A 22,874-nucleotide genomic window follows, 5' to 3' on the forward strand; every position below is an offset into this window, starting at 1 on the left:
TAAAAGAGAGAAGTGCCAGTCGTGTGGGTCCTTGTGTGGGTTCAGGGTTTTTCCCTTGCATAGTGTGCAAACATGGGGGGTGTCAAGTTTAAGGAGGAGCATGGGTGAAAGGAGGTTTTTAATTTTGACAAGTATCTGTGTAATTGTGTAACTCAGGGATAGATTCCATTACATGAAACCCCAAACCTCTGCATCCCTGTAGACCCTCAGCGGTGGTTTAATTTTTTTTAAGCTATCCTTGCAACATTTGGTACTATTTTGCAATATATAATGATTTCTCTCACTGTGTCTTTTGTAGTCCCCTGCAATGGTTTCTATTCCCATGGAATGCTTTATTATAGCCAGGGAGCCTTATTATGAGGTTACAGTTGTTGTGCAACTTCTTTTTTTTTAATTTTATAGTGATTTACTGCTCCACAGTGTTTAGTAGTATGGATTTGAGTTAAAATCTAATGCTTGCCCAATTATAATGTTTTGTTCTTAAATTCCTTCATTGAGTCAAAAAATTTCACAATAATTCAATCCGGACAACATTTTCTTAATATAAATATACTTCTCGTAGCAAGAAGAGGATTTTGACGAAAATTGACCATGACCTGGATCACTGAGAACCTCCACAGGCACTTTCTTTATACCCTCTATCCCTTTGGTATGCGCTTTTGACATCATCTAATCATTTTGATTTGTTCTTTGTATTTGGGTTTAATTATCTAAAAAATACACGTTTCACCCTTGCATGGCACTATGAATTAATTGTTTATTATTCTTATCACCAATCAATAACAATAAAAGGGTGAACAAAAGTAGTTGCATCAAGGAGTTGAAGAAAAAAAAGGAAATTGATATAATGAAAAACAGATGCGGGAGACCTTAAATGAATGCTCGCTTAAAAAAAAACTGCTCCCCAGGCTCCTGAAACTGTGAGACATTCTAAACATATAAAGCATTTTCGTGAGATATTAAAAAAGAGTGACTTTGTAGATTGATGATTGCGTTGCTTTTAGATCATTTTGTTTTATACTAAGCGACGGAAAATAAGGTAAGCGCTAAGCTTTTATTCTGGTAGTCTCAGACAGGAAGTCCGTCTTCCGCCGATGCGTTGTGAATAAGACTGCGATGTGTCTTTCCCACATAAGTACTCCTGTGTGGTGGAGGGGGAGGCAGAAGTGTAAAGAAAGTTAAGAAGAAGCCCATTTGGTGTAAATTGTCTCGTCTTTTATCGGCGCCACCCCGTTTAAGACAGCAGTTGCTTTAGAAATAACGCCAGCCCTCCGGAATCCACGTCTGTCGGACGGGAGCTGTTAAAGACGAGCTAACATCATCTGCATTCCTGAAGTTCAGAGACTGTCGAGTTGGCAAAGGTAAGGAGGTGTTAGCATGTCGAGGCTAGCTTGCTAGCTCGCCCCAATAATACACTCATTCATTCATTTATTCCGTTCACTTCTTGCGTCTAACCTGACGGTCAGTTAGCATAGATTTTACCTTGTCAACCCGTGTTTTTTTTCTTGTAGTTTCCTTTCTCCTGTCATACTCTCACTTTGAAGTCCATCGCACTTAAAACCTGTAAAGCAGCAAATTTTAATGAGTTTCCGTCAGAGCTTGTGCGATGAAAGGTTCTTTTCTTCGCTACTAGGATATACCGGTGCGACTGGTAACGTGGCTTTGTGACTTACAGGGCAGGTATTGATAAACATTTATCATATTTATGTATCATGTTACTTACCTTTTGACGTCTGACATCACCTCTTGCCTTTTCTTATAAATTCATGTTGTCATTTAATATAAAAAAATCTGTCATTATAAATCACATCGGCCTTTGTTTTTTTTCTTTTTCAGTATGACTTAACTTACAGATCAACAGATTTATAGAGAGGATAAAGTAATGAGGAAAAATTATAAAGAATAACCCATACCTTGACTTTCCAGAGAAACCTGTTTGACAAACTGACACATTAGGTTCATTGAAAAGCTATGAAAGGCAGAAAAGTCTCTGAAAATGGATGGAAAGTGGTTATTACCAGTGCGTGATAGTCGTGGCTTGGAGTTGCTTGTAGTAAACTGTTCATCTATATCAGGGCTGTCAAACTTATTTTAGCGCAGGGGCAACATGGAAGAAAATCTATTCTTAAGTGGGAGGGACAGGTAAAATCATGACATATTAACTACTGTTAATGTACCTATTGTTCAATTCACCCGTTACCCGGTTTCTTTTAGCTTTGCGGGCCGGATAAAACCCGTTCATGCACCTCATCTGGCCTTGACTTTGACACCCCTGATCTATATTGTGCCTTTGCAGATGTTTCAGATAAAGAGGATCTGTTGCATTGGAGCTGGATATGTGGGGGGCCCAACATGTAGTGTGATAGCACAGATGTGTCCAGAGATCACTGTGACCGTTGTGGATGTCAACGAGTCCCGTATCGGAGCCTGGAACTCAGTAACCCTTCCCATATATGAGGTACAGTACAATAAACTTATGGTTTGGTTGGTTAAAGGATACACACTCATATACACACAGGATAGATTTATCACAACTATTATATTAAATATTTTCGTATCCTGTACAAAGTAATTTGTTTCTTTTGATTTGCTTCTTGTAATTCCTTTCTCTTGTGTTCTACAACATAAAAAACCCTTTATTTTCATGTTGATTTATTGATTTTAAAGTTTCATAACTTAGCACTTTTTTCATATTCACCATTATGATTCTATCAGAATATATGATCAAAAAATACTTAGTTATGCATTTATCAATAATACGGTCTGGTTAAAGTCATAGAATTTTTAAGTAGAATGAAACACAGTGAAACAAAGAGGATAGTCTTGTACACTTAAGAGCAGTTTTTAACATGTATTGCAATCAGAAAGACTTATCAGCAAGTCTTAAAGATTTATCAAGAGAGTGATCAGTTCCTATATGCTATATGTAGCTGGTTCAATTACCATGTTTTCCTAACACTCCATCAAAACTTTACCCAATTCCAAATTGAAATTACTCCCTGCTGGGATAGATTAACAGTTTCACATGGTTTATTGTCATGACACAATTTAGGAGACCACTTAATTTTGTTTAAATCTTAAAACAGAATCAAGGATGTTGAAATGGTATGACTGACTAAAATGCCATGTGCGTGTTGAGTGTCTGTTTCTCGCCTTTGAGTGAACCATGATGAAATGTCCGTAAATGTCCCTATGACTTGCGTCAGGCTGAAAAGCAGTGTTTTAATGCCTTCTCTGAGTAACAGATTTGGTAATGTGTCACTTCTGGGTGTGTTCACAAATGTAAAAATATCCAGATTTTCACTGAGTATAACACTACTCTCCATCAAGTTTGAAAATAAATGCTTTGAAGAAAAAATGCTTCACCAAGGCTCAAACAACGTGTAAATTACTTCCAGATGGTTCATTGTTTTCATCTTCTCCATATCAACTGTAGCTACAAGTTGTGACATCATCATGATGATTGATGGGAAGGCCAGTTAATAATGACAAGTCATTGTGTTCTTTTTATACAGTGTATTTCTATAAGGCTGCATTTCTTCACATTCTTCACTAATGATCTCCCTTTCTCTCCACCCACAGCCAGGGCTGAAAGATGTAGTTGAATCATGTAGAGGGAAAAATTTGTTTTTCTCAACAGACATTGACTCAGCCATCAGGGATGCAGACCTTGTTTTTATCTCTGTGAGTCTTTCTGTCGCCCCTGGTCATACAATTAATCAGCACAGCCATGTTTCCTGCTTTGCAATTTGCCATGGAAATATCCAAACAATATCACATCAGTATTCTGTTGTACCCTTAATCCAGGTTAACACCCCAACCAAGACATATGGCATGGGAAAGGGCCGTGCAGCCGACCTCAAGTTCATCGAAGCGTGTGCTCGACGGATTGTCGAGGTGTCTGATGGATACAAGATTGTCACAGAGAAAAGTACTGTCCCAGTGCGAGCTGCTGAAAGCATTCGACGAATATTTGATGCAAACACCAAACCCAGCCTCAACCTACAAGTGGGTATTATTGGAAAAGCTTGAATGTCTGATCAGTGCTCCTCTAAAGATGAAATTGTGCTTCAGGTGTTGTCCAACCCCGAATTCCTTGCTGAAGGAACAGCTGTGCGGGACCTGAAGGAGCCAGACCGCGTCCTGATTGGCGGGGACGAGACAGCCGAGGGTCAAAGGGCAATCCGAGCACTGTGTGCTGTGTATGAACACTGGGTCCCTAAGGCACGAATTATCACCACCAATACGTGGTCATCTGAGCTGTCTAAACTGGTGTGTGTAACAATATCTACAGCACTTGAACATAAAATTTAACATAATGAATTAAAAAAAACTTTCATAGGTTTGCTGAAAATGAAGAACATCAGAGGTGTTAAATTTTCACTCCTTATCAATAGTTTTAGTTTAGTTCATGCATTATGTTTCAGTTCTTAAATCTAAAAAAAAAATGTCCTTTTTTTTTTTTTGTAGGCAGCCAATGCATTCCTTGCCCAGAGAATAAGCAGCATTAACAGTATAAGTGCTCTGTGTGAGGCAACGGGAGCTGATGTAGAAGAAGTTGCAAAGGCGATCGGCATGGACCAGAGAATAGGCAGCAAGTTCCTCAAAGCCAGCGTGGGTAAGAGTTATCTTAGTATGTAATTGTATTTTATGTAGCGCTGTGGGTACTTTTCAAAGACAATCAAAAAAAAAAAACACATCAAAATGTACAAAATCAAGGAAGACAATAAACAGAACACGGTAATATTAAGATAAAACATTCACCCCAGGTGAGTCTAATCGGTGAGTCTTGAGCTAAAAATATCGAGACACTGCATAACTTGGACTTTAGAGATTATTTTAAAAACTGTCTCATTCATGTGCTGGAAGAAAACCAGTGAAAATGCTGGGACATTTATGACAGGTAGAATTGAATGAAAACTTAACTCCTTGTAATTATGAATGCCTGTGTCAAATGTTTTAATACAATAATTTGATAGTTAACATTTATTTGCAATGAAGCTGCCTGGAATGTCAGCACAGCAGATCCAGCCATGATCACAATAATACACGTCACAAAGACAAGACAAACACTGCCATTATTGGCATTTTTTTTCATTTATAGTATTTGTTGAGTGAGATGATTTACTGCCTTTTTGTTTACCATCTTTATATTTGGTTTCTTGTGTTTCCAAAATATTTTGAATGAAAATCTCATGTTGTACATGATTTCAAAGTGTCTGTCTCTGTAACTGCCTGACTAGGGTTTGGTGGAAGCTGTTTCCAGAAGGATGTGTTGAATCTGGTGTATCTCTGTGAAGCCCTCAACCTGCCAGAGGTGGCTTCATACTGGCAGCAGGTGACAGGCAACGTCATGTATTTCATCTTTTGCAGAGGCATCACTGCCCTGTTAACCTTTTTTCCTTGCAATTTTCTCAGGTCATCGACATGAATGAGTACCAGAGGCGGCGGTTCGCCTGCAGGATCATCGACTGTCTCTTTAACACGGTCACTGGCAAAAAAATCGCCCTTTTGGGCTTCTCCTTCAAAAAAGATACTGGTGACACAAGGTCAGCTGCTTCTCAGGTTGTCATTCCACAAGATCTCCCACCCCGTAGATGTTTCTCCCTCCCTCTCTCCAATGACTTGCTTTTAAACAGTTTTCACATTAATTATAAACCTTGCATTGTGTGAAAATTCTCAAGAGCCCTTTCAGACATTAACTATTAATGTTGCCCAAAACATACACCCTTTGTCATTCTTTATACACACCATCCAGTGCACTGCAGTGAACCATCACCCAGAATGGACACTGACTCTGAGTTACTGTGTTGCAGAGAGTCATCCAGTATCTACATCTCTAAGTATCTGATGGATGAAGGAGCCAAGCTGTTCATCTATGACCCCAAGGTTCTTAAGGAACAAATAATTCATGACCTATCTCAGCCCAACATTTCTGAAGACAATCCAGAAAGAGGTGTGTTTGCTTGTGTGTATTAACTTTACAGTGAAACTACAATAAGCTGATACTCTGTATGTATTCCTGTGGAAGTTTGCTTCAAAAGATGTGGCCATACAGTGACTAAAACCATATCTGGCCAGTTAACAGATTGGTAAATAGTTCAAAATACAGATAGTTTGATGGTTGATGAAAGGGAGTGGTCAATTACAGTACATTGTGATAGTAAGGCATGTGGCTCAATTCAATATAACTTAATCTTAACCTACCCAGACACACCAAAAGTAGTCATTACCTGCAACCTTTACTCACATAGCAAATTTGTCAGAAAACCTGACTGACTATCTGTATACTAAATTAACCCTGGGCTCGAAATATACATGGCTTAAAACAAATACATGTGAATCAGGAGCACTGAAAAAAAGCTTTAATTTCTGGCAGCAGTCAGGTTCAAAGCATTAGTTTTGACATTCTTATCAAAAAAAATGTTTTTTGGTCATTCAATTATAATTACTTATTCTATTCATTCAAGTTATTTGAATGGCCTGAGTTAAGCTGTTATTTAAGTGTTGTGGCACCCAAGAACAAAAAATACAATCCTTCCCTGAACTATGACAGTCATCTAAAAATATTATTTTATTTTTTTTGACACAGTGTCTGAGCTGGTGACTGTAACCTCAGACCCTTATGAGGCATGCCAGAGTGCACATGCACTGGTCATCTGCACGGAGTGGGACATGTTTAAGGTAACAATCCATGTAACAATGACAAGATCATCAACGGTATCATCTTAGACAAAGATTCCAAAGATTAATGAAATCCTCATAATTGCGTCACAGGAACTGGACTATGAAAGAATATACAAGAAAATGCTGAAGCCAGCATTCATTTTTGATGGTCGCAGAGTTCTGGACCACCTCCACTCGGACCTTCAGAACATCGGCTTCCAGGTGAGCGGATAGAACTGTTTACAAGTTTTACTTGTAGAATAGTAAATGGTCCTGGGCAGAACATTTTTCATTGATATCCCTGGGTTTTGATCAGCTCATTGGGCAAGTCTCAAGGTCTATTTTTTTGTTTTTCCTGACTGCAGATTGAGACTATTGGTAAGAAAGTGGCTGCAACACGAATTCCCTACACTCCAGCTGCTGTGTCTTCCCGTGTCAACACCAGTGAACCTCCTGCCAAGAAAGCCAAAGTCTAAAACTCACATTTCCAAAACATTCCTCCGGTTCTACATGCACTGTTAAAGGAGTGCTATGACAGTGAGCCTTCTATATTACTATACCTCCTAGACTTCCTTAACTGCTAAATTTTATACTATTTTTCAACGTTTTTATAAATCATATTACTGTAGATTAATTGGTACGTCTTCTCTATCTGTGACTATTTACTGAAAGGGCCAATGCAATAAAATGATCTGATTGTCCTGGGTGTTTTCTTATTTCTTCATCAATGATGCCAAACGGGAAATGATGAACCATCAAGAATTAATATCTTTTATTCTTAAATACAAATTCATCAACAGTTTCATAGACATGTGCGAAAGCAGGTACTGTATTGCTGTTGTCCAGGTACTCAGTCCAAGACATGAATAAATTGTATGTGCCACACAGTCATTCCCTACTCTGATACACTGTGTTTCATGAACAACAAAAAAATACTTCAAAGTTCAAACTAAATTATGTGGTAAAATATTTTAAGTTACCTCGTCATAGCAATGTCAGTCACAAAGCGAGTAGAGACAAATAAATTTTTCTGATTTGATTAAATAATTTTAAAGGAGCTCTCAAATGGAAAAAATGTGTTTCTCCTAATTTCACTTCAAAGACTTAAGCACAAGAGGGTTGTGAAAGTCTTCATCGGATCAACTCTGAAGTAGTCGGCATCAAAGTGCTCACAAACAATTGCTTTGGCTCAAAAAAATCAGCAGGTTCTCCTGAAGCCAAGTTCCTGAAAAGAGGGTGTTGAGCAGCTCTGATAGGGGCCCCTAAGGCATCGAATGGGGCAAATTCCAACTACAACGTCATTTGGCTGTATTTTCTTCTGGAAGGTTTACACGTGTCTTATCAGGTCTTCACTAGAGTTCGGAACAAAGGACACGTCCCAGAAAACAAAATGGTCCCTATGTTCAAATTCTACCCGCATTTCTTGAAGCTGCAGTGATCAAACTTGGATTCACTTGGGTGTATGTGTGGTGCTATTGCTTACAACAAAGCAGTACAGTGAAGTTTATTATATTGTTGGCTGTAAATATGTAGTCATAGGTGGAGTCCAGAGAGGAAAATGGGGTAGCCTCTTAACTGCCACTGGGTTTACTCTGATGTAGCGCCCTCTGCCTTTTTCTTCTTTAACAGATTTTTCAGGAAAAACTCACCTATGAAAAAATACAAATATATGAGGAATGGTTCTCATAAACTCATATCCATAAGATGTTTGCGCGTCATTAGATCGCTCAGGGCGGACTTGAGTACCAGGTCTTAACCCATTGATTTTCTCACCTGCTTTGTAAGATGATCGAACCAGTGGCCCACTGGCTGTGTAAACAAACCCCATGTCATTCCCAACTTTTTCCCAGTGTGCAAACTTTTCTGGAGTGATGTACTCATCCACCTAAACCCAAATGCAGTGTTCAATAGTGCCTTGACAAATGTTTGTTTCTGTGTGATTTGTAATGCTCTTACCTTAAGGTGGCGTTTAGTGGGTTGCATGTACTGTCCCAGAGTTAGGCAGTCCACCTCCGCGTCTCGAAGCTCTGAAATATCAGATCAGTGATATTTTTGTTTGATATCAAGTCAAGTCAAATGTGACAATATGTCAGTAGGGAGTGTGCATACCTGTTAGGGTATTGAGTATTTGTTGGTCAGTCTCTCCCAGTCCCAGCATGATGGATGTCTTGGTAAGAAGTGTGGGTTTGACCTTCTTGGCATGCTTCAGAACACTAAGAGACTGGTCAAAGTTTGCTCTGGGGTCCCGAACGTGCCTGAAAAATGATGGGGAATGATCCGAATAATTGCAAGGTTGACAAACTCAAAGGAAAATACGCAAGATTCAAATAATGTTACATTCAATTGCGAATATTATGATGTGGCAAGTATCTGTGCACACACATGCCCTTTACTATCACCTGCTGGCCGTAAAGAGGAATATGGTCTTGCACATGAGAGAAGTTTACTCCAAATATGAACTGAATAAAGACTGAAAAATGCTGACAAACTGACTTATATAGGAATAAATGGAAACTAATATATGCTGATGAACTAATTAAATAAAGACCCTAATTTCAAACAAGGTACAATGCACAGATTACAAAAATGAGATATACCTCAAAAAACATTTCAAACCATAGGAAGCCAATCCTTTCGAGAGCAAAAGCATTGACCATGATACAGACCAGTCTAATGATCGGGTTTGCATTTATAGAAGCCCAGAGCCCAGGGGAGACTGCGGCTATTTTAACACTTAAGATACCTTTGCAGTTCACGAACGGTCTCCACATTGTGTGCGTAGACATCCGGCCCTGATAAGGCTATCTTCTCCACGGCGGCTAGATCACCACGGAAGTCAGGGGTCAGGCATTCAACTAGGATCTGAGGGTTCCTGAATGATGGAAACAATTGCACATATTCTGTGTGTTCAAAGAATGAACAATAGGTGTCTTTACTTAAGCAGGATCTTTTGGAAGAAGTTAAAAAAGTCAGATATCAAACATAAATTTTGGAAAGCCGAGGTTAAAAAGATGTCTTCCTGAATCAATCTGTACCATCAAACAAACGCCAAAAAATGAATAAGAAACTGAACTGGAATGTGGGAAACAAGGAAGGAACATCTTCAGGGATGCTCTAGCTCCCAGTCTCCTTGTGGACAGGCGATAAGGGAATTCTTCCAGCGTTTATTGAGACAGTGACGGATGAGCACAACCTTTAACTTCAATGCTGAAGGCCTGTTTGAGAAGCTGGAGGTGGGAGTTTACCTCTCCCTGAGGTGTGAAACAGTCTTGGCGAAGTGTTCCGAGCCCCCATCTGCAATGTCTATAAAAAAATAAAGCAAAAAAAAAAAAGATAAAAACTTGACAACATATACATACAATTTCATTTCTTAAATCCTGTCAGGAGGAAATATGACTAAAAGACACCTTGGAAGCTAAAGTGATTATGTTAAGAGAAGTAATGTCTCTTTTTAAAGTAAAATGTTACATGTTGTCTGTTTGGCCCCATCAATCAAAGCAAATTCCTTGTGGTTGCAAAGTTACTTGGCGAATAGAGCATTTGTGATTCTGAAAAACATCTTTGGTACCTTTGAAGCTATTAAATGTGAACGTTTTAAGCTAACAACTCAGTTGGGATTTGTGAGAGGGTCCTTCTCCACCTACGAATCCAGTGCCAATTTACCGTCTCTGTCAACGGAGGTGAGAACCACGTAGTCAAGCCCCCAGGCTGCGATGGCCTTGGCTGTGTTGTATGGCTCGTCGGGGTCCAAGGGTGGGGGTGTGCGCGCTGTCTTCACGGAGCAAAACCGGCAACCGCGGGTGCATGTATCTCCCATCAGCTTGTGACCACAAAAAAAAAAAAGAGAGAAAAACTCAGCGATGTAAAATTGGAATAAAGTAGAATGTCTGAATATTTTCTAAGGGTGTAACACTGATAAATAGTTATACATTCCAATAGTTATACATTCCATTTGATTACCCATTTAAAAGAAAGTGAATGTGAAACTGCAAGGGCTTCACACCTGATTTCCTTCCAGTTCTCTACAAGTCCTTGTTCAAATGATCAATATAGATATAGCGGATACTGTATGTCAACTTGGGTTTCAAGGTGCGACTTTGCAGAAAAATTTGGATGCTTTTACGCAACTTGGAGAGACTCACCATGATGGTGGCTGTAGCGGTTGAGTACTCTCCTCCTCCCCAGCACTCCCCGATGTTAGGACACCTGGCTTCCTCACATACCTGATCAGACACAAATGGATACCTGTTGTTCACATGCAGCAAAAAGGCACCGGATTTTCAGGATTTTAATTCATGGCTAACAAGACGGTCAAAGGAAGAGTATCTTTAAAAGAATATGTGACTTTCTCAGTATGCATGTTTTTTTTTACTACATACATATTAACTATTTTTTTCTTCATAAGGTTTGCCAAAGTAACATTTCCACATAATCACATAACATAGCCTCCATTTAGTATACAGAAATGTCTTTGTTTGGTCATGTGGCTGGCTAAATATTTACAGATGCTGCTAAAAAATGCCAAAAATGTTTGAGAGTTTGCAACCATTTCTGAGCTGTTTGGGAAATAAATGTAGAAATGCAGAATAAGGTAACCCCCAGAACAAATTAGATGTATGGAAAATAGCATTGCTAAAATATTGTACTGACAAGAACACCCTGGACCACATGCACAGCAATGTCTGTGGCACGTACAGGGCCGCATCCCGCCTCCACTTTGGACAGTCAGAGCACATTTCTGTTTCTGTACACTGCGAACAGACAGAGACTGGAACAGACCGAAGCCGTAACAAGAGAAATCAAACTCTGGACCCTGGACTCAGAGGGCATCCTGCAAGACAGTTTTGCTACAAGCAACTGGGATGTGTTAAAGACGACAGCCAAACAGAGGGACTCTTCTGTCAGTGTACAGGAGTACAAGGAGTACGTGACCAGGTACATCAGCACTCGTGTTGACAACATCGTGCCCACCATAGGAGTTAGCAAGTTCCCCAACCAAAAGCCTTGGTTGAACAGTCAGGTACATCACATGCTGCGTGTCCACTCTCATGCATTTAGGTCCAGCAATGAGACAGAGTACAAAGCTGCTAAGTACGGACTGAAGGAGGTTGAAGAAGTTTGGCATGTCACCTAAGAGCCTCAGCAGCTACTACAGTTGAATTGTTGACAGCATCCTGACCAGCTGAATCACTGTGTGGTACGGCAGCAACCCTGCTCTGGACTGCAGAGGTCCGCAGCAATTAGTAAAGACTGCAGAAAGAATCACCAGAACCTCACCGCCTTCTCTGTAGAGCATCTGCCACCGCAAAGTTCACAGGAGAGCTGCCTCTCGTCTGAGGTGCAGGAAATTGAAATGTAGAACGACACGACGAAAGAACTTGTTCTACCCGACTGCCATCAGATACTTAAACAGCTGACACTCATACTTCTTTTTTTCTGCACTTTACATGCAGTACAGCCAGTAGTTCACTCATCTACACATGGAACTACTGTCCATTTAAACTGCACTCATCCTTGCACCTGCACTTTGTGAGTTGCACACCAAGCTGCACTCGAACGTCTTATCTGCACTACCAACACTGTTCATATTTATAACAATGTTTACACTATCATTATGTCTTATTGATACATATCTAAATGCGCTGCATACAGCAAAGTAACAATTTCCTTGTACATTGAAACCTGTTTCCACTGTACATATGACAATAAACACTTCCTGAATCGACTGTTACAGACAAATACACCATCCAACTTACTGTATGCAGGTTGAGGTTCCTTAATGTGTTCTTGAGCTTGTTGTAGTTCTTTCCAATGGGGATCTCGGTCTTCAACCATGGGGGAAGCCGCAACCTGTGACGATAAACAGCACAACCGGTTGATGGAGAAGCCAGGGCAACCCAGAGGCCTGATGCCAACACCGGGGAGCATCAATTGAACTCCAATGATTTACTGAACCTATCAATATAACTGTTGCAATTAATTTGAAAACCTACTAATCTATTGTAGCGTGGGGAGGGGGGCGGCCAGCGGAGTGATGATGATGACTGTTGGGAGCTTCTCTTGGATCTGTGTCCAAGAGCTCCCTGTTTGAATGATTGTACAATGTCGTGTTCGTTGTATGACACTAACCTGCACCGTTCGTTGTCATAATGGGAGAGTGAAACCTTAGGCTAACTGTTAGCGCTGAGAGATTTCCTAGGTTTCCTATGTTCGTTGTCTGTTGAATTAATATCTCCTTATCCTTGACTCCGATTGTTACTTTGTTAAGCCCCAGTTCGCCACACTATTACATCAAGCCAATCCTTGAAAATAATTATAAATTCATGTATTATGTTTAAGCATCCTACAGACCTCTCGCCCCTCTCCCTTTTCAGGTTGCCTCTGTACTGTTCCCAGTTGCTTTTTTCGGACAGATCCCCGGAAATGAAGTCCTGCAGGTCGGGACCGTCGTCACCCACGGCCTCTTTCTTTAACTCGGTGCGATTTGGGGAGGACTTGGCCACCGTTGACAGGCTGCGAGTGGAAGCCTTCTGAGGAAAAACTCCAGTTAAGTCAGTCTTATAAGTAACACCACACTACAGAGACAGTTCTGCTGAGAAGAACAACAGTCTGATGAAGGAAATTCGGGGAGTTCGTTTTGAGCCATAGCTATCTTGACGACCGGACTGCGTTACGCGACCTTTACCTGTTGTAAACTTACACATATACCGATACAAAACAATAAATAAATTACCAAACTGAATGATTAGAAGGGATATACTGACATGCAGACCACAGCTGTGAATCCACCACAACTGGTTCCTGGTGAAACTGCCAATAACACAAGTTTGCTTAAACGCCATGGCATTAGCTAGCAGGCTATCATTAGCAAACCAGATTCGGTGATCGACTATTTTTGCCTAAGTAGTGAATTAAGGTGACAACGATACTCTGAAATAAAATCACAACAGAATGAAACTTGAAGTGTTTGTTTTTCATTCCAGATTTATTATATGGTCTTTTTGTTTCTTTATATATATTAAGACTATCCAACAGTTAGATGGGGTGGGATCGGAAAATACATGAAAAACACACACTACTTATGTCAATGATCGGGGACTAAAATATTGTAAGTGGATTGACACTTACTTTTTTAAGTTGACATTTAATCGCAGCATAGTTGCATCTTTGGGTTACTCTCATATCTTGAAAACAACAGCCATTATCTGGCCGGCGTTTGATTCACCATGCCTGATGACGGCACTTACGTACACTACATTTACGTCGTGACGTCGTATCTTCCCCCTTTCCTCTGCTACCGGCGAGGTGAGGAAAACGAAAATTTTCTCTTCCTGACTTTATCTTCATTCATCTTTGTCATCTAAATGTATTTTTGTTTAGTAGTAACTGATACGCACAGAATACGACGTTTTCTACACACCCATTTGAATATTTGTCCTTAAAAAGATCCATAATAGAAATAACAACTTCGTTGTTTATTCATTGCTTAGGATGTTCCAGTGAGGCCGTAATGGCAGCTTCGTTGGCTCAAAGGGCCGCAGTCGATAATAACACGCTTCGTTCTTAAAATATACAGCAGCTGTTTTCCCTGCGTAACATATTATCTATACCACCATGCAACAATATTTTCCATCACTTTCCTGCGCCAAAATCCTCACTTGACACCGCTCAGCGTTAGCTTGAATGCTAATGCTAATCTCAATACATGCTATTAGCTACTAGCGATACTACGTGTAGAAGTGTGGCAAACACTAGTTTTGTACCGACTTGAACTTTCTTGCCAGAGGTTGTGTGTTGAATCTTGTAACCCGACGTGATGAATTGGATCGTTATGTGCTTAAAATGATCAATCTACAAGTTCTCATGCATGTGACGATCAGCCTTTTGCATCTTATTCCAGAATGAAGACCATTCTCAGCAGTCAGACTGTCGATATCCCCGACAATGGTGAGAATCCGATGCTTGTCCTCAGAAGTTGAATACATATTTGTTACCGAAAAAAATGTCTGACCCGTGTCTCTTGCGGTCTGCAGTCGAGGTCAAACTGAAGGGGCGAACAGTTGTAGTCAAGGGGCCCCGTGGCAAACTGGTCAGAGAGTTTAACCACATCAACCTGGAGCTCAGTCTGCTGGGCAAAAAGCAAAAGAAGGTACTGAACAGCTTAAAACTGTAGATGTGCATGCTGAGGTGTAAGGGGAGTGTCTCCAATAAATGTGCCTCTGTGACAGATTTCAAAATTGTGGTCATTTATACTCACATAAATGGTCTATTACATGGTCTATCATGTTCTGATGTTTTTTGTGTTCAGTGAATATTTCAGGTGTGTTGTGTATCTTGATAAACTTTTTAAAGCAACAGCTCTTACGTTACTTATGACATGCACCCGCTAAGCCAAAAACAATATCTAAATCTGCCTAAAAATTGCACTGAGATCAAGGTGAGTGTTAAGACTCCATTGACTTAAAGCTGGAACAGGTTTTTCCAAATGCTTGACATAATTGTTGAGATGATCCAAAGTATTTTGTGTAGTGAGGCTGCTCAATAACTTGAAGATTTGAGATTCTTAATGTATAGATTTGTTTAGAAATATCAAATCCATTACCATTGTTGAAGAGTTGTTGTATTGTCCCCTTCAGCTGCGTGTGGACAAATGGTGGGGAAACAGGAAGGAGCTGGCCACAGTCCGCACCATCTGCAGTCATGTCCAGAACATGATCAAGGGTGTCACTTTGGTGAGATAATGGATTTAAGTCTTAAGCTTGACTGATGGTCTTCTGTGCAATTGGCCTTTTAGGGGGATGTTTGTTGTAGGTTCTTTGCAGTTTGCTAGCATTGAGTTCCTGCTGACTAAATATTGATGGGTGACACATGTTGCAGCAGGCCAGGAGAAGGGCTTAATGCTTGACCTACTCATTTTGTTATGGCAGTGAAGTGTTAGTATTAAACTCATGATTGGGGACAAAACCACATCTAAAAGCACTTAAACCATTCAGTTTTGCATAAAATGGATTACCTAATTTGGTGTGCTCATTACTGAGGGATGGGAAATAATATTGTACAATATAATAATATTATCCTGTAGGACTCGAATCATTAACAATTCTTGGATGATGTTATCTTGTGCTCAGTGTCTGTTTTTGTCCCACTTCAGGGTTTCAGATACAAAATGCGTTCAGTATACGCCCATTTCCCCATCAATGTCGTGATTCAGGAGAGTGGAACTATGGTGGAGATCAGGAATTTCCTTGGAGAGAAATACATTCGCCGTGTCAGAATGAGACAAGGTGCTTCTTCATGTTTTGAAAAGGCTTTTTAATGGCAAAAAACTGAATGTAGATAAACCAAAGGTTCATATCGACGGACTCATTTTGGACTCTTGTGAAATTGTATTTTACTTTCTGAAACTCGATGGATCTGTAAATAAGCAACTTGTGTTTACAGTGTAATCAGAGTTGACTTATATTGTAATTGGATAAATGATTACTGAACTACAGATATGATGATAGAAAGGCCAAAGAGAAATCTTGTATATTTTTGATGTAACCTGACATGCTATGGTCATTGACCTCCTGAAAACACTTAACTACACTAGTAAAATTTCAGTCCAAAATTTAACATTTAATGTTGTACCCAGAAGATAGGTAAATGGTGTCTTCTGAGAATCGTATTGACAGCTGAATATCTTGACTGTTACAGATTTAGTCTCAATTTTACATATTACAAAATGTAAACAGTGACTCGTAACTCCTTTTGTAATTTAAAGACATTCATGTAGCTCAGTTTTCCTGGTTGTTGGGTCCAAGGTTAAAAGTTCAGTCCTTTTTGACAAACTTAGCCTAGGATTGAAAAGGTGATAAGCTTGGTGTTCAGATAATGCAACAAAATTTGACATTTTATTCATTTAAAACAAGACCATTCCTCCCCTTTTTAATGTTTATTTTACTGTCTTCCCAGGTGTCTCATGTGCACTCTCAGCAGCCCAGAAGGATGAGCTGGTGCTGGAGGGAAATGACATTGAGTTGGTCTCAAATTCAGGTGTTTATTTAAGTTCTACAGTCTGTTACACCAACTCCTTTCATGACTCCTACGCCATAAACTGAATTCAGCCCCCAACCCATCCTAAGTGGATAAGTCACATTTCGTGTTTGTGGAATCAGCACAGATACACCTTAGGCTGGTTAGAGCTGTGTGCCATCCATACTACTGTTAAACCGTATGATGGCTTAGGGCACAAAGGAGTGCAGATATCTGAAGTTTGTGGTGTTGCATTAAGAAAAGATCAACTTGATTGATCTCCATAAGGGAAATTGTTTCATCACAGCAATGTAACAGTTATCTGTGTCAATGTGTATAAAGAGAGAGACATTACTGCCTTACATTGTTTTTTGTCCAACAAAGAACTGCAATCCTAGTTAATTTTAACCTTTTGGTTTCTTTTATGGTAGAGAAACAGAAATGGCTCCTGTTGATTATGTGAGGGCCTCATGTGCAATGTAAATCCAATTGCTACAGTTTCAATTTAATTTAATTTTACCGTGTTATGCTAAGGAGGTGAGTTTAAAGACCCCTAATTAGGCATAGCCCCAATGTGTAATGTAACTGTTTTGTCCTTGCTTAAAAGCCACACAAGCAGAAAGCCTCTACTAATCAAAAATATGACACCATGAGGAATCATTCCAGCCATCTAACCCAAACCTTACCACCTTGTAACTTCCTGTGTTCTGCTCTTTGCCCCGCCTGTGATGTGATTGATCACCATTCCTTCTCTGTTACAGCTGCTCTGATCCAGCAAGCCACCACAGTCAAAAACAAAGATATCAGAAAATTCTTGGATGGTATTTACGTATCTGAGAAGGGAACAGTTGTGGAACCGGATCAGTAAAAGTTGCATCTGCACTTGTAGAGGTTAGAAAACAGCCTAATCCTATCTTCTGGCTTATGGAGGAGCTGTCTTTTGCTTTTCAATCTCTCTGTGTCTGTGTGTGTGTCTGTATCTGACTTTTTAGTTGGGAGTTCTTTGTTTTTCCCAGATCTGGGCTAGCATTTCACATTATTCCTAAAATAATTTTATAGAATTCATTGATCAGTAGCTATCAGCCAAATTCCATTGAATTACTTAACACGACTGCATGCCAAATGTCCCTGTAACTTGGATGTTTGAACTAACCCACTCAGATGACAAATTCTTCAATATTGGAAACAAAGTTCACACGGTGAAATTCCTGTTCAAATATCCAAGAGCAAAAATCATGAGTTGCTTCCCTGATTCTTATTGGCTCTTTTTATAAGATGTATATCATAGTTTGTGCAATAACCTGTCCACTTTACACTAACCACAGCATGCAGATGCGTAGTCATACCTGAACTTTTCCTCTCAAGAATGCCTCAGTACTTGGCCCTGTTTTTGCATCTTGTGTTTCACGACCTGTGTATTGCCCTGAAAGTCACTTGACATGCTACGTGTCTTGTCCTTTCAGCTCCGTTGATCCAACAAGCCACAACTGTCAAATACAAGGACATCAGAAAGTTCCGAGACGGCATTTTCATAGCAAAAGTACAACTATGATTCAACTTGTGGTTGAATAAATCCTGTGCAAATAAGACCAATAAAACAAAGATTTTCCACTCACTATCTCCTCTTGATTTCTTAACAGGAGTTTATTCAATATACCAAGGACTTTGGTTTTTGCCCCATGTATTGCAGTTGCATTGGTCAAATATGGTTTTTTTTTTCATCGCAAGGACATTTTGTAGCTTATTTTTTCACTCTTTCAAAACAGTCCTGACCATTTTTATGTTTCAATGAAAGTACCGGTAAATGCATGATGGAATCCTCATGCTGTGCACATGTTACCTGATGAAACACCCAATGATATGAATACACTTGAGTGAAAATGCTCAGAGTAGCAAGTATTTTAACAAGTCTAATGTTTTAACGTTAGATACTATAAATGGGTCATCCATAAAGTATAAAACTGGACAAAGACAGACCTTTTAAAAACAGTGATTGAACATGTCATAAAACTGACTTAGTAAAAATGGACTTAATACTACCAGGCTGCTAGTGTTATACGGAAGTTTTATGTAACATACTATCCATTATGCAATCCCCACTGCTCCACAAGACAGTATCTGCATAAGTCAATGGATGGAAAACTGACACTGATGCGGTGTCCTGTTTGCAACATGATGTCCTGTAAAATCAAAAAATTCACTGACACTGAGCGGTATGAGCTTGAAGTGTCAGAAAAATTGCTCAAGTCTGTATAGCAATCAGCTCCCTGGTAAAGTCTAGTCAGCGGTGCTGTAGAAGAGGGCCGCTTAACCTTGGATCCAGGAGGAGTAGTGTTGTTTTCATCCTGGTTAACCCTCAGATTATGTTATGGGTCAATTTGACCCAGGTCAATGGGTGAAATGGGTCAAATTGACATAATATGTCAATAACATAATATGAGGGTTAAGGAACTGTGGTGCAGCTCCACACCCTTGGCAGGATCCTTTAGGGCACATGGGAGTTTGCCCAACAAGTTTGCATATGTTTTGTGAATCTGGAGAAGGCATTCGATCGTGTTCTGTGGGCAATCCTGTGGGGGGTGCTTGGTAGTATGGGGTACCGAACCCCGTTATACGGGCTGTTCCGGCCCTGTATCATCGGCGTACAACCGCATTGCCGGTTGTAAGTCGGCCCCATTTCCAGTGAGAGTTTGACTCTGCCAGGGCTGCCCTTTGTCACCGATTCTGTTCATACCTTTTATGGGCAGAATTTCTAGGCGTAGCCAGGGCACTGAGGGGATCTGGTTTTGGGGCCAAAGGATTGAGTCTCTGCTTTTTGCAGATGGTGTGGTTCTGTTGGCTTCATCGGACCATGATCTCCAGCTCTCATTGGGACGATTCAGAGCCGAGTGTGAAGCGGCGAGGATGAGGATTGGCAACTTCAAATCAGAGACCAATGGGGGGAATGCCCACTCCGGGTCAGGAAAGAGGTCCTGCCCTAAGTGGAGGTGTCCAAGTATCTTGGGGTCTTGTTCACAAGTGATCGGAGGATGGAGCGGGCGAAGGACAGGCGGATTGGTGCAGTGTCTGCAGCGATATGGACTCTGCACTGCTCTGTCATGAATGTAACCTCGGAGTGAACATGTAGCCCAGTAGTAGAGCGCATGCTTCGCATGTATGTGGTCTTCAGCTCAATCCCTGGCATCTTCACTGTAAGTTGCTTTAGATAAAAGTGTCTGCCAAATGACTGTATTTGTGGTGAAGAGGGAGCTGAGCCAAAAGGCAAAACTCTCAATTTACTGGTCAATCTCTGTTCCCACCCTCACCTATGCTTGTGAGCAGTGGGGAGTGACTGAAAGAACAAGGTCGCGGATTCAAGTGGCCGAAATGGGGTTTTCTCCAAAGGGCTGGCCAGACTCTCCCTTTGAGATAGGGTGAAAAGTTAAGTCATCCGTGAGGAGCTCAGAGTAGAGCCGCTGCTCCTCCGCATAGAGAGGAGTCAGATGTGGTGGCTCAGGCATCAGGTCAGGATGCCTCCTGGACACCTCCTAGGGGTGGTGTCCATCTGGGAGGAGACCACAGGGAAGACCTTGAGCTGTGGCCCAAGGAGTTGTTTTACCAGTAAATGAATTAGGTAAGCCATGTGGAGTGCTCAGAGGGGTAACTGAGGGGTCAACAACCAAACACTGCAACAAAAACTGTTGCAGGAACCCAAGTCACCAGCATTAGGGTCTGGCTGGGAGGCCTTGGGCTTGCCGTAGGGTAAGGGGGGTACTTCTCAGCTACAGATCCTCAAACTCTCAGGCAGAGACTGACGGTGCCAGGGGGTGAGGGCCTGGGGAACAGAGGTGAGATTCCAAAGTGGTCTGGACCTCAGTGAGCACCTGTTAATGCCTCTCCACTTGGGGCTTCCAGGAAACCGAGGATACGACAGAGGGTGTCTGGGTCCATGGTGGCCAGATTGTACGGTCATGAATAGGTAGGTCTAGATCCAAAAGTGTCATCAAGTGTCTTGAAGTTAAAAGCTAATTGAAGTGGCATGGAAAAAAGGCGTCATACCCAAGGTATGGCAACAGGCAGGAGGGATCCTGATTCCCAAAGAGAAGAAGTCCTCAACCATAAAACAAAATCTGCTAAATCAGTTTACTGGATGTTGAAGGAAAGACTTTCTTCAGTGTTGTGTCCCAAACACTCAACATTTCACCCCAGTACAGAAGGCAGGGACAAATGTTTTTTCAGGATGCTCAGGATGCATGAGGCATTGTGCGCAGGTTTCAACTTCCTCCAAGTCCCAGAGGGGGTATTACAAGGCAAGTCAAAGCCTATTTCAAAGACTGCCCGTCCTGTGTCGACTCAGACTAGTACAACTACCTGGCATCATTTGGAGATGCACCATCTCCCCATTGGCCTTCACCATGCCAGTGTAGGTAGTTATCATGCATTCTGATGGGTATTTGGAGGCAAACATCTGAAGAACAAACATGCATACCCCAAAACATCAGCTGAACAAACTCCAGGGAGACATTAGATAGGCACAAATGGAGATTAAATCTACTATATCCCGCAGTAGCTCAGTTTTTCAGGGCCATCTCACCAATGAGAGGTTTCACATCAACAACAAGCTTATTCCAAGCCTCGAAAAGCCCATCAAAAGCTGAGGCAAGGGGCACACCACACATCTAAAAGACTCTGAACAGGTAGAGGAACTTAAGCAGGATACCATCAATAGCCTCAAGTAAATCAAGAGGACTGGGAAGCTGAAGGTCTGGTGTTTATGGTTCGGACCGCTGGCCTGCCTCATGTGGCCATTTTCCATCTATGAGATAATCTAGTTTATGCCAATTGGCTGGAGCAATTTGTGAATGCGCAGGGAGGAAGTGGCTTGAGCTACCCAGATGCCTCACCGGCATAGGATTGTACAAATGGTATATTTTTTACAAAAGGGTGAACCACCCAATGAGGCAGAGGCCCAACTGATGAGGTTTCGCATTGTCAAGAGGACATCTACAACACCAGCACCATCCAGAGTTTTGCAAACTCCAACAGCATCTGTCCCTTTGGTTTCCTATCCTGGACACCAAACCTGCCCCTCATTTCCTTATAACTGCTACTGTCTGCACCAACATTTCCAGTGAAGTCTTTGCTGTTCAGCACTCTCCTGTAATTTTCATCATAGGTACACTTCAACTATGAGAGACAGAATGAGAAAAAAATACAGAAAATCACATTGCCTGATTTTGAAAGAATGTATTTGCAAATTATGGTGGAAAATAAGTATATGGTCAATGACAAAAGTTCATCTCAATACTTTGTTACAAACCCTTTGTTGGCAATGACAGGTTGAATGTTTTCTGTAAGTCTTCACAAGGTTTTTACACACTTACTAGTATTTTGGCCCATTCTTCCATGCAGATTTCCTGTAGAGCAGTGATGTTTTGGGGCTGTCACTGGGCAATACAGACTTTCAACTCCCTCCAAAGATTTTCTATGGGGTTGAGATCTGGAGACTGGCTGGGCCACTCCGGGACCTTGAAATGCTTCTTACTAAGCCACTCCTTAGTTGCCCTGGCATTGTGTTTGGAATCATTGTCATTCTGAATTACACAGCCATGTTTCATCTTCAATGCCCTTGCTGATGGAAGGAGGTTTTCACTCACAACCTCATGATACATGGCCCAATTCATTCTTTCTTTTACACGAATTAGTCATCTTGGTCCCTTTGAAGAAAAACAGCCCCAAAGCATGATGTTTCCAGCCCGGCTTCACACTAGGCATTCTTTCTCTTCCAAACACGACAAGATGAGTTTGTACCAAAAAGTTCTACTTTGGTTTCATCTGACCATAGGATAGTCTTCCAATTCTCTTCTGGATCATCCAAATGCTCTTTGGAAAACTTCAGATAGGCCTGGACATATTGTATACTGTCTTAAGTAGGGGGACACGTCTGCCATTGCAGGATTTGAGTCCCTGGCAGCGTAGTCATTTATTGACGTTAGCTTTGCTACTTTGGTCCCAGCTCTCTGCAGGTCATTCACTAGGTCCCGGCATGTGGTTCTGTGATTTTCGCTCTTCGTTCTTGTGATCATTTTGACCTCACGGGGCGAGATTTTGTGTGGAGCCCCAGATCAAGGGAGACTATCATTGGTCTTGTATGTCTTCCATTTTAAAATAATTGCTCCCATAGTTGGTGCCTTCACACCTGGCCGCTTAGTTAT

At 41.0% G+C, this 22,874-nt stretch overlaps 3 protein-coding genes across 4 annotated transcripts; 2 read left to right on the forward strand and 1 right to left on the reverse strand.

Moving 5' to 3' along the window:
• Nucleotides 1–1,222: 1,222 nt before the first annotated feature.
• On the forward strand, nt 1,223–7,367 carry ugdh (UDP-glucose 6-dehydrogenase). Its single transcript, XM_086156869.1, has 12 exons — nt 1,223–1,361; nt 2,297–2,458; nt 3,583–3,684; nt 3,808–4,008; nt 4,075–4,272; nt 4,471–4,618; nt 5,244–5,338; nt 5,419–5,549; nt 5,817–5,956; nt 6,593–6,684; nt 6,778–6,888; nt 7,032–7,367. The coding sequence occupies exons 2-12, from the start codon at nt 2,297–2,299 to the stop codon at nt 7,140–7,142; spliced, it is 1,491 nt and encodes a 496-aa protein (XP_086012995.1). The 5' UTR covers nt 1,223–1,361; the 3' UTR covers nt 7,143–7,367.
• Nucleotides 7,368–7,416: 49 nt separating this feature from the next.
• Nucleotides 7,417–13,567, reverse strand: lias (lipoic acid synthetase). 2 transcript variants are annotated; one of them, XM_086156871.1, is made up of 11 exons: nt 13,431–13,567; nt 13,018–13,193; nt 12,423–12,516; nt 10,809–10,889; nt 10,330–10,486; nt 9,912–9,969; nt 9,410–9,538; nt 8,776–8,921; nt 8,623–8,693; nt 8,440–8,551; nt 7,417–8,315 (listed from the first exon to the last, which is right to left on the reverse strand). In XM_086156871.1, the coding sequence occupies exons 1-11, from the start codon at nt 13,506–13,508 to the stop codon at nt 8,254–8,256; spliced, it is 1,164 nt and encodes a 387-aa protein (XP_086012997.1). In that variant the 5' UTR covers nt 13,509–13,567; the 3' UTR covers nt 7,417–8,253. The 2 variants fall into 2 exon arrangements, with proteins under 2 accessions (XP_086012997.1, XP_086012996.1); XM_086156870.1 differs by having other exon boundaries at nt 13,018–13,196.
• Nucleotides 13,568–14,461: 894 nt separating this feature from the next.
• On the forward strand, nt 14,462–18,298 carry rpl9 (ribosomal protein L9). Its single transcript, XM_086156872.1, has 7 exons — nt 14,462–14,613; nt 14,700–14,815; nt 15,303–15,398; nt 15,818–15,950; nt 16,621–16,701; nt 17,442–17,571; nt 18,144–18,298. Exons 1-6 carry the CDS (start codon nt 14,568–14,570, stop codon nt 17,546–17,548), a joined length of 579 nt encoding a protein of 192 aa, XP_086012998.1. The 5' UTR covers nt 14,462–14,567; the 3' UTR covers nt 17,549–17,571; nt 18,144–18,298.
• Nucleotides 18,299–22,874: the final 4,576 nt, after the last annotated feature.

This window comes from Fistularia commersonii, chromosome 12, assembly GCF_037954325.1.
Source record: "Fistularia commersonii isolate RoL2024-O1a breed Wild chromosome 12, RoL_Fcom_v1.0, whole genome shotgun sequence".
Classification (NCBI taxonomy): domain Eukaryota; kingdom Metazoa; phylum Chordata; class Actinopteri; order Syngnathiformes; family Fistulariidae; genus Fistularia; species Fistularia commersonii.

Excerpts from the sequence above, each read along its gene's own strand:
- ugdh (XM_086156869.1), top strand. The coding sequence starts at position 2,297 with ATGTTTCAGATAAAGAGGATCTGTTGCATTGGAGCTGGATATGTGGGG. Across the intron at positions 4,273-4,470 it reads CATCTGAGCTGTCTAAACTG|GCAGCCAATGCATTCCTTGC; the intron begins GTGTGTGTAACA and ends TTTTTTTTGTAG. Across the intron at positions 5,550-5,816 it reads AAAGATACTGGTGACACAAG|AGAGTCATCCAGTATCTACA; the intron begins GTCAGCTGCTTC and ends ACTGTGTTGCAG.
- lias (XM_086156870.1), bottom strand. The coding sequence starts at position 13,508 with ATGGCGTTTAAGCAAACTTGTGTTATTGGCAGTTTCACCAGGAACCAG. Across the intron at positions 9,970-10,329 it reads CACCTCCGTTGACAGAGACG|ACATTGCAGATGGGGGCTCG; the intron begins GTAAATTGGCAC and ends ATTTTTTTATAG. Across the intron at positions 9,539-9,911 it reads GTTTCACACCTCAGGGAGAG|GAACCCTCAGATCCTAGTTG; the intron begins GTAAACTCCCAC and ends TCCATCATTCAG.
- rpl9 (XM_086156872.1), top strand. The coding sequence starts at position 14,568 with ATGAAGACCATTCTCAGCAGTCAGACTGTCGATATCCCCGACAATG. Across the intron at positions 14,614-14,699 it reads TGTCGATATCCCCGACAATG|TCGAGGTCAAACTGAAGGGG; the intron begins GTGAGAATCCGA and ends TGCGGTCTGCAG. Across the intron at positions 14,816-15,302 it reads TGGGCAAAAAGCAAAAGAAG|CTGCGTGTGGACAAATGGTG; the intron begins GTACTGAACAGC and ends TGTCCCCTTCAG.